General features: G+C 45.1%; 1 protein-coding gene across 1 annotated transcript in view; it reads right to left on the minus strand.

The window, feature by feature from the left end:
- Window positions 1-11,353, minus strand: part of cftr (CF transmembrane conductance regulator) — a 70,050-nt gene that overhangs the window by 56,026 nt on the left and 2,671 nt on the right. The window contains 4 exon segments of the mRNA XM_084334678.1: window positions 2,455-2,580; window positions 4,811-4,974; window positions 7,818-7,907; window positions 9,620-9,835. Of these exon segments, the coding sequence (XP_084190804.1) occupies window positions 2,455-2,580; window positions 4,811-4,974; window positions 7,818-7,907; window positions 9,620-9,835 (596 nt within the window).

Below are 11,353 nucleotides of genomic sequence, written 5' to 3' on the forward strand. Positions count from 1 at the left end.
GTGGAGACGCTAGGATTCGCGTGTTCGAATCCAGCTCTCCACATTGTTTTCAGTTTAGCTGGTCGTCCGCAGTAATACACATTGGCCGTATTACGGGGAGGGAAACTGAAGGGTGGGGATCGGGCGTTGTAAACAAGCGACTCCTACAAGTCGGTTGGTGCGCCTGCGCAGTAGAATCAGGAAGTGTCGGGGGCAGCGTGAGCCTCCCACGCATTACTCCTCGACACTGAGAGATCGAGCTGCGCAGGTGAAAAGATGCGACTGCTGTTACCTCAAGTACCGGAGGGGACTTGTGCTATGTATGACGTAGTCCACATTGCAGCCGGCTTGTGGGAGGCAAGAAACAGCGTTCGTGACAGGGGAGGGTTGAATTGGATGATACGAAATTGGGATGGGAGAAAAATATAGAAAAATGGGAGAAAAAGTGGATCAAAAAAAAAACGTATGGGGGGGGACGGGGACGGGGCGACCCTAGCGAGCACGGGGGAGAACATGCAAACTCCACACAGAAAGACCTGGGAGATACCCCACCTGGGTAACTGGCAACACGGCAACCTGGTCCCCAAGCAGGGAATCGAACCCAGGACCTTCTAGCTGTGAGGCGACAGTGTTAACCACTACACCACCGTCGTGCCGCCATACCCATGCAGTCAATGTTGTTCTATTGTGGGCTATTGTGAAGCTCGAGGCGTGAGAAGCTCCATTCAGGACGTTTATAAGGGGGTGTGGAGGCGAGGCCTCGTCGCACGACACGGTTCAACAGGTTCCCAGCGGTACAAAGGCAAGCCGGGGTTATACAAGTCGCATCACATACCTTCTTGTAGTCCTTAATCCTTAACGAGGCACCCTGCGCTTGGTCTAGGTTGCTAAATTAATTAGGGTTGTATCTTGTCACATGCTCCTTAAAGGAATGTTCTCTTGTCTATCCTCTAATTGGAGAAGATCGGGATGATGTGGTGACTGGGGCTCAGATGGAACCAAGTTTGTTTCACTGTCACTGTCTGTTGGGCACCGTTCAAACCCAGAGAGGAGGTGACCGATCAAACCCAGAGAAGAGGTGACCGGTCAAACCCAGAGAGGAGGTGACCGATCAAACCCAGAGAGGAGGTGACCGATCAAACCCAGAGAGGAGGTGACCGGTCAAACCCAGAGAGGAGGTGACCGATCAAACCCAGAGAGGAGGTGACCGATCAAACCCAGATAGGAGGTGACCGATCAAACCCAGAGAGGAGGTGACCGATCAAACCCAGAGAGGAGGTGACCGATCAAACCCAGAGAGGAGGTGACCGATCAAACCCAGAGAGGAGGTGACCGATCAAACCCAGAGAGGAGGTGACCGTTCAAACCCAGAGAGGAGGTGACCGATCAAACCCAGAGAGGAGGTGACCGATCAAACCCAGAGAGGAGGTGACCGATCAAACCCAGAGAGGAGGTGACCGATCAAACCCAGAGAGGAGGTGACCGGTCAAACCCAGAGAGGAGGTGACCGTTCAAACCCAGAGAGGAGGTGACCGTTCAAACCCAGAGAGGAGGTGACCGATCAAACCCAGAGAGGAGGTGACCGATCAAACCCAGAGAGGAGGTGACCGATCAAACCCAGAGAGGAGGTGACCGATCAAACCCAGAGAGGAGGTGACCGTTCAAACCCAGAGAGGAGGTGACCGATCAAACCCAGAGAGGAGGTGACCGATCAAACCCAGAGAGGAGGTGACCGATCAAACCAAACTGTCTTGTTGTGGTGTTCTGGTTGTTGGGGTGTGTCTTACTGTCTGATGTTCTGGTTGTTGGGGTGTGTCTTACTGTCTGATGTTCTGGTTGTTGGGGTGTGTCTTACTGTCTGATGTTCTGGTTGTTGGGGTGTGTCTTACTGTCTGGTGTTCTGGTTGTTGGGGGGTGTGTCTTACTGTCTGATGTTCTGGTGGTTGGGGGGTGTGTCTTACTGTCTGATGTTCTGGTGGTTGGGGTGTGTCTTACTGTCTGATGTTCTGGTTGTTGGGGTGTGTCTTACTGTCTGGTGTTCTGGTTGTTGGGGGGTGTGTCTTACTGTCTGATGTTCTGGTTGTTGGGGTGTGTCTTACTGTCTGGTGTTCTGGTTGTTGGGGTGTGTCTTACTGTCTGATGTGTTCTGGTTGTTGGGGTGTGTCTTACTGTCTGATGTTCTGGTTGTTGGGGTGTGTCTTACTGTCTGATGTTCTTGATGATGGGGTGTGTCTTACTGTCTGATGTTCTGGTTGTTGGGGTGTGTCTTACTGTCTGATGTTCTGGTTGTTGGGGTGTGTCTTACTGTCTGATGTTCTGGTTGTTGGGGTGTGTCTTACTGTCTGATGTTCTGGTTGTTGGGGTGTGTCTTACTGTCTGATGTTCTGGTTGTTGGGGTGTGTCTTACTGTATGGTGTTCTGGTTGTTGGGGTGTGTCTTACTGTATGATGTTCTGGTTGTTGGGGTGTGTCTTACTGTCTGATGTTCTTGATGATGGTCTCCATCACCTCCTCCCAGCCATAGGCCTTCACTGAGTGGATGTTCTCCACGATCTCAGAGGTCAGCGCCAGCCGCCTGCTGATCATTCCTGCCCGCTTCGCTCTGGGAGGGAGGGAGGGAGGGAGGGAGGGAGGGAGGGAGGGAGGGAGGGAGGGAGGGAGGGAGGGAGGGAAACACTTCACATTGAAAAGGGACACTCCACATTGTTTTATGAAGCCCATGTAATTCGTCACAAAATGGCAGTCCTTTTAAACATTTTGATTTTGGTTCTTTCGAGACATTGGCAGCGGAAAATGTTAGCATTTGTTAGCTTCATGCTAACCATGCTAGTGTAACGCTGCATTCATGTGCATGTCGGGGGCTGCCTCTAACGTTAGCCACTTGGTATATGATACTGTATGAGCAGGCTAGGAACTATTTGAAATAGGTGCACTGCAGAGAGTAGTAGAGTAGAGACAATGCAGACAGACAACAACATTAGTGTTAAATAAATGTTAATTTAAGATCAGCAATTTTGTGTCTAATTTTTTATTATAATTAAATTGATATTGGTATTGGTCGACAAGAGAGTAGTAGAGTAGAGACAATGCAGACAGACAACAACATTAGTGTTAAATAAATGTTAATTTAAGATCAGCAATTTTGTGTCTAATTTTTTATTATAATTAAATTGATATTGGTATTGGTCGACAACTACTTCACACCCCCAAATGCTTAGCATGATGCTGGCAAATACTAACATGTTCTACCTCCAATGTGCCAAACATCTGAACACTCGTCCAGAGGTTTTACAGGGCATGAAAGTTCTCAAATCAAATCAAGTCTTAACACTTTCATGGACACACGCAACACCTGCTTTATTTCAATACACAAATTAAATTATATAAGATTCAAATATTGCATGCATGCACACACATACGCACGCACGCACGCACACACACACACACACACACACACACACACACACACACACACACACACACACACTGACTCAGACACAGTATTACTGTATGAACACACACTATGAACATGTGGGAGGATCCACATGAAACAGAACAGATTATACAAAAGAAAGATTAAACAAATTCTATAAAAGGTACGAAAGCACTAAAGCAAATTCCCGTAAAGTGTCGTGGAGGCGCAGAAATAATGGCATGAAAGCTGTTTTATGAACCAGTGTGCAGCATGGTGACGGTACTGTATGCCGTTAAGATTCAAATCTCAAAAGCTAAAAGGCGGGCCCTTACACCCGCCTCCCCTCCCTCCCTCCCTCCCTCCCTCCCTCCCTCCCTCCCTCCCTCCCTCCCTCCCTTCCTCCCACCCTCCTGACATTTGGCATTTCTCACGGGCACAGAACGTGCCGTTCCCTGTTATAGTGTGATATCACCACCGGCAGAGATATCAACACTACCACCAAACCCATCAAAAGCAGAGCAACAGACAGAGAGGAACTACCAGAACATTAGTACCTACAGTACGTACAGTGCCGGACACCCTCTGGTCCGAGTAGAATGTGTATAGAAAAGGATTTGCTAAACCTAGTTATAGACTCATGGGTGGATTAAGTCACCTGGGGTTCCCCGGGGCGCCAGGGGGCCTTGCGGCCCAGGGCTAGAGGTTCAGATGCTGTCTGGTTTGTATACAAAGCCTCTGAAGGTCGCTCCCCTTGCTACTCCACTGTTATCATTTCAATGTAGCACAGTAGCACAGAGAGCTCATTGCAAAGCGATACAGTATAATATACAGTTTCACCAATCTGAGCATACTGTGTGGACTCAGTGTGGCAACAGTCATTACAAAACAGCCCTAGTTGTGATGCCTTTTAATAAGCGAGTTATGTCCAAATCACTCCTGAAGTATTTATTTTTTAAAAGCATCCAAATAGACCATATACAATATTATATTATCACACTCTCTAGAACCCTCTGGAGGGCCAAGATATAACGCTGTGGAGGGCCACATGTAGCCTGTGGGCCCCACCTCCTGGAAGCCCTCGTTTAAGTCATACTGTGTGTATAGGCATCCATGTACAAGTATAAGAAAACAAACAAGAGAGAAATATACCCTTATTATCAATGGGACTTAACCTGGATGAATAAATGACAAATACAATTATGTCTGTAAGAATGTTAATATGTACCCGAGTCTTTATATACTGTGTGTGCGTGCGTACGTGTGTGTGTGTGTGTGTGTGTGTGTGTGTGTGTGTGTGTGTGTGTGTGTGTGTGTGTGTGTGTGTGTGTGTGTGTGTGCGTGCGTGCGTGCGTGCGTGCGTGCGTGCGTGCGTGCGTGTGTGTGTGTGTGTGCGCGTGCGTGTGTGTGCTCTGCCCACCTGTGAGGTCCCATCTTCTGGGAGAGCCAGGCCTGAACGATGCCCAGCAGGGTGAGAGCAGCCAGGGCACAGAAGCCGTTCACCTCGATCAACTCCCAGATGAGACCCACACACAGGATGCACTGCAGGGGAGTGATCCACACGAAGTGGGCCAGACCCAGGCTCTGGAACACAGAGAGGACATTAAGGACATAAACACTAACAGTGCAATTAGCTCATTGGGAGTCATTCAATTACGTTTGTGACCGTGCAGCATTCATCGTATACACATACAATATTGACACAGATGAAACAGATACAATAGCATTTCCATAAAACTATATCTACTCTAAGGGTACAAAAAGCAACGCTGTCTCCAAATAGAGCGGCTACCAATAATAGCAGATAATAGAGCAATACCTTGCTAACTGTTTAGCCTTTCTCTTGGAGATGTGGGCCATCTGAAGGCCCCTAACCACCAGCTTGTGAACATGACCCAGGCTGCCAAAAATGAAAACTAAAAGTTGACACTTGTAGCCTAGTTGTGAGATGAGACACACACACACACACACACACACACACACACACACACACACACACACACACACACACACACACACACACGCACATAGCAGTGTTTTCATGAGTTGTGGGGATATTCTATAGACTTCCATTCATTCCCTAAGGCCTTACCCTAACCATAACCATAAAGACTATACTTAACCCTAACCCTAAAGGGGCACTTCACCAAAAGTGCGGCGTGCAACGGTTTTGCGCACATTAATTTAGTTTGACAGTTATTGAGAGTAAATGAGTTTGAATATGGCCACCGGTAATGTCATCGGGGACGTTGAATGTGTTGGTGTTAATTACAGCTCAATGAAATGATAACATAGCAGTCCCTAAGTATTGCCTGAGGACATCACAGATGGCCATATTCAAACTCATTTACTCTCATAACTGTCAAACTAAATGAATGTGTGAAGAATGCTTTTTGGATGTGTGTGAGATTACGTGCAAAATAAATCAGCATTGTTTATTGGTTGAGTGCCCCTTTAACCTTAACCTAATCATAACCTGAACCATGAAATAGCTCCATTACCTTGTGAGGACTGGGCCAATGTTCTCACAATAGCAAAAATAAACGTCTCAACGGTAGATAAACAAGACCATGCACGCACAGTACACCTCCAGAACTGCTCTGCTGGTATGCATGGTATTCAATCGCAGACATCGTGGTCGTAAAACAACAAGTGATTGCAATCAAAATGACAATCATGGCCAATGAGCAATACAAATAAAGTTTATTATTATTCACATTTTATGTCTATTTTGTGTCTACATCACTGCTATGAAGCACTTTAACGGCTTTAACGAACCCCGCTAGCTCTGTATTGTGAGGCTCTCTTCTCTTTTCCTTTCTTTCTACTGTGTTATGTAACTTGTACTGTATGTTATTGATTCTTGTTTGTGTATTTGTACTCGCTCTGCTGGCAAACCATGTTTCCCCTCAGGGATTAAGAATAAACCATACCATACCATACCAAAAGGTACTATACAAATAAAGTGTATTATTATTATTATTATTATTATTATTATTATTATTATTATTATTATTATTATTATTATTATTATTATTATTATATATTATTATTATATATTATTATTATTATTATTATTATTATTATTATTATTATTATTATTATTATTATTATTATTATTATTATTATTATTATTATTATTATTATTATTATTATTATTATTATTATTATTATTATTATTATTATTATTATGTATGGCAAAACATGACATGGGAATACTGTGAATATGAAGAGGGATACAACATATGGATGGAGTCACACATGGCTTTATGATCTCCTTTAGAAAACAACTCCGAGGCAGAAAGAGGTGGGTACTGGGTCGTGCTGTAGTGTCTGGTGGACAACTTAACCCTCAGTAGCAACGCTGCACAAACAGCCAATTCATGCCAGGGATGCTGTGCATGATAGCATTGATATAGACATGAATGAATGAATGAATGAATGAATGAATGAATGAATGAATGAATGAATGAATGAATGAATGAATAGATTAATGAACAAATGAATAAATGAACGAATTAATGAAAAGATGCATGAATGAATGAAATATGTATGAATGAATAAATCTATGAATGAAAAGATGCATTAATTAATTAATTAATAAATAAATAGATGAATGAACGAATGAATGAATGGATTAATGAATGAATGAAAAGATGAATGAACAAATTAATGAAAAGATGAATGAATGAATGAATGAAAAGATGTATGAATGAATGGATTAATGAATGAATGAAAAGATGAATGAACAAATTAATGAAAGAATTAATGAATGAATGAAAAGATGCATGAATGAATGAATGGATTAATGAATGCATGAATGAATGAATGAATGAATGAATGAATGAATGAATGAATGAAAAGATGCATGAATGAATCAAAGTAAAAAAGAGATATTTCCACTAGGAATCCCCCCCCCCAGTCCTTTACACTAGTTTCTAACAAAGTTTTCTCCCCTCTCCACATCTCAAACAATTGTGAAAACCACTACCGCTGCCGGGCAAGGTAACAGATAACAGTTTGAGAGGAGAGGACAGCGCGTCGGACCAAACCACATCCAAGCCAGGTGATAATTGCCTCAGAGCAGGTGGCAGAGTGTATCCACATTCAACGCCTCAGCGAGACCTACTTCTGCCTTCTCATATAATACACACAAACAGACGAGTGCACACGCACACATGCACACACACACACACACACGCACACACACACACCACTGATGTGCAGTACAAAAGGCACTTGTATCAATATACTGGTTTTTGAGATATTGGAAGTAGAAATTGTTAGCATTTATTAGCAATTCTAGTGGAAGTCAATGGGAGAGAGACGAAGCGGCGAAACACCTCCATTGACTTCCAATAGCATTGCAAAGAAAACGCCAACAGAAACCACCAGAGGAATTTCAGTCAATAGACGTAAGGTCTCACCTCGTCCAGCTTGTTGAGGTGGGCTGACATCAGACTGACCAGCTGACCGGTGCTGATCTTATCTAAGACACGACTGGACAGCTTCAGGGTCTGTAAAGGTCAAAGGTCAAGGGTAAGGAGGGACAGAGAGAGAGAGAGAGAGAGAGAGGCTCAGGACAGCATGAGGAGACCGGCCTGCCACGCCTCTCACACCAGCTTGTGGACTCTCTTGGTTGGTGGGCTCTTCTCGGAATGCTAGTTGCTGTTGTTGTTGTTGACGTCCTCCCGCGGTATATACTGGACGAGGAGGACATCACCTGATTTCAGATCCCGCCCTCTTTTTTTTACATTTTTTTATCTACTTTTTCTCCCATTTTAAATTTTTTTTCTCCCATCCCAATTTCGTATCGTCCAATTCTACCCTCCCCTGTCTCGAACGCTGTTAGACCATGCCACCCACAAGCCGGCTGCAATGTGGACGAAGCCTTACATCACGTGTCCCCTCCGGTACTCGAGGAAGCAGCAGTCGCATCTTTTCACCTGCACAGCGCGATCTCTCAGCGGCGGGGGTCTGCGCTTTGGAGGGACACGCCGCCCCTGTCGCTTCCTGATTCTGCTGCGCAGGCGCACCAACCGACCTGTAGGAGTCGCTATCCACAACGTCCGATCCCCACCCTTCAGCTTCCCACCCCCCTAATACTGCCAATTGTATTAGTATGAACGGCCAGCCAAGCTGATAGCAATGCGGAGAGCTGGGCTCGAACCCAGCGTCTCCTGCATTGGTGGCGAGCGCCTTGCCCACTACACCACCTAGCCGCCCCCGCCCTCTTTTTCTTGACCTGCACCTGAACCTCTGCTGACCAGGGAGCGCCTCGGGGTCAGAGACCAGAGCACTGACCGTGAGCCTCGCTGGGACACCACAGCGACGACGCAATACTTTCCTCCTGTTTCCTGTTTTTAACGTATAACCTAACACTTTATAAAAATGTATTTGATCAAATCTATTGTAATCCTCGTCAATTAACGATAGGCAGAAGATACGTTAAGAGGAAGTAGGCATACAATTTTAAGTTGCAAATAAATTATTAAATAAATATCTCGGAAGGGGGTACCAGGTGAGTGCAGTTACCTATTGTTAGTTAGTGACAACACCCTCAACTACTGTGTAATGGGGTGCTGAGCTAAGTCTGGTCCTAACCACACTCTCTCTGAATAAAGTGGGTTTCTCTGATGTAGTTAAAGTGAATCAATCTTTGATTGATTGAAAACTTTATTAACAGATTGCAGAATGGGTACAATACAGTACAGCTCAATACACACAATTGTTAAGGGGATGTAGATCAGAGAAAGACTTTCGTCTTGTTTACATCATGGTCCCCCATTTACAATGATCAATGATTCAATGAGTCAATGATTCAATGATGTAGCTAAGCTAGCTCTGGCCCCTAATAACATTAATTCACTGAAAAACAGTGAGTTGGGAAGTTAGGCTCCATGGGAAATGTTGCCCGTTTACAAATGAATATTTTAGCTTATAATAGTGAATTTATAAATATAAAATATATGTCCATCTTATTCCCACTCATTTGCATATATTCCCGTTAATTCCCATATATATCCCCGTTAATTCCCATGGACATTTTCCACCTTTGAATATATTCCCGAAATGTTGCAACCCTAGTTCTGCCATGCCAGTCATCCCAACAACTGCTGAACCAGAAAGAAAAGCTCCCGCCCGCCCGCCCGCCCGCCCTCCCTCTCCTCACCCCCACGTATCCTCTGCACACACCTCCACCCACCTCCACCCATTCCTTCCCACCTACCTTCTTGTATATGAGGCTGAAGAGGGCGATGCGGATCTGCATGCCCAGGTGGTGCAGGCCGAAGATGGCCGGCTGCAGCAGCAGGAAGCGCGCCGTGAAGAGCAGGCAGAGGCCCAGGGCCAGGTAGTAGCCCTGCGCCCGCTCCGGCGCGTGGAACGGGTCGAAGGAGGCGATGATGCGCCCCAGTAGCTGAGGCTGCACCGTTTTGGACGCCTCCTGGAGAGAGAGAGAGAGAGAGAGAGAGAGAGAGAGAGAGAGAGAGAGAGAGAGAGAGAGAGAGAGAGAGAGAGAGAGAGAGAGAGGGAATTGTCAAAAAGACACACCAGGGTATGAAACTTTGAAAAAGACAGTAAATAAATTAAAAAGATGATTAATGATTAATCTTGACAGTGTGCTGTACATACCAATCTTTCTTTTTTTCTTTTTACCGTTATCATCAAATTAGATCATAGGCTACTAGATGACAACAGGGTTGGTCTGACATTGAATTGAAACCACGTCATAGTGTCCTAGTGACAATGTAACATTCTGCCCTCGTGGATCGCAACACTGTAATTTAGCTACGGTTTAGTCATACAAACAAACGGACCAAAGATATGCATGCAAATTCTACTTTCTAGTCAAGCTGCCATGCTGGAACTTGTAGCCGGCTATACTAAGTATCACCTAACAGGCATGAACAAGACCTAACCATATAACCACATAAACATTAAATAGATGAATCATTTTCACCCACGTCGGTGAACAAAAACACATGTTTTACTTTTTTTACTTTGCTAGCCCTGCTTCTTATTTCTTCTTCTTCACATCTGACGGCATTCCTATCACCGTGGTGACCACCTCCTACTGTGCCGCCTTTTACATAATGGCAGCGGCCGGCCGGCGTCCTCCTTGATCCCAGGACAGTTACCAGATACTGACACCTCGGCGCTACATGCCTGTGGGTTTGCGCTACATGCTAGCTCTATAAGCCCACCACAGTGGCAATACCGCAACTCACCAGCTAAGTATCACATACGCACAGACGGACCTGGTGAGAATAATATATCATTGCGCCGTTCTCGCGAAGGGGATCTAGCCATGAGGATGTGTGGCTCTCGCTGTGTAGTAGTACATGGTGTGTCCTCGGTCGGGCTCACACACCGTCGTACATTCAGAGAACGGATGAATTGATGTGACTTTGCCGTGTGATCGCTACATTATTTTGTTAACCAATTATGTTGGCTTGATTTATTTTCCAAGGGAGATCTAAGCGACGTTATTGTTCTTATAACTAGATTCAAGACTCTCTCTTTCATTGAAACACAGACTTGAGGTCACTAAGATGGTAAATGGTGCATTTATCCAAAGCACTTTACAATTTTGTTCCTCACATTCACCCGTTCACTCACACATTCACACACTGACGGCGGAGGCGACCTTGCAAGGTGCCAACCTGCTCATCGGGAGCAATTAGGCCATTAGGGTTAGGTGTCTTGCTCAATGGGCACTTCGTCACGCTGCCCGGGAGGAGTGGGAATCGAGCCGGAACTAAGTATACTCACTATACAAGTTTCTTAATTTCTTGTCTTATTCTGTTGAGAGACCTGTGGTCGTGTGTGTTCACTTCAAACACCTCCAGTTCCAACACATTGAAATTAATAACAACCAAGAACTGTTGATCATTTGGTTTTTGTTTGAGTTCTTAATCATTTCTTTGGACCTGAAACTAGGGTTGCACTGATACCGATATCG

Source organism: Notolepis coatsorum (assembly GCF_963971535.1).
Source record: "Notolepis coatsorum genome assembly, chromosome: 18".
In the NCBI taxonomy this organism is placed as follows: Eukaryota; Metazoa; Chordata; class Actinopteri; order Aulopiformes; family Paralepididae; genus Notolepis; species Notolepis coatsorum.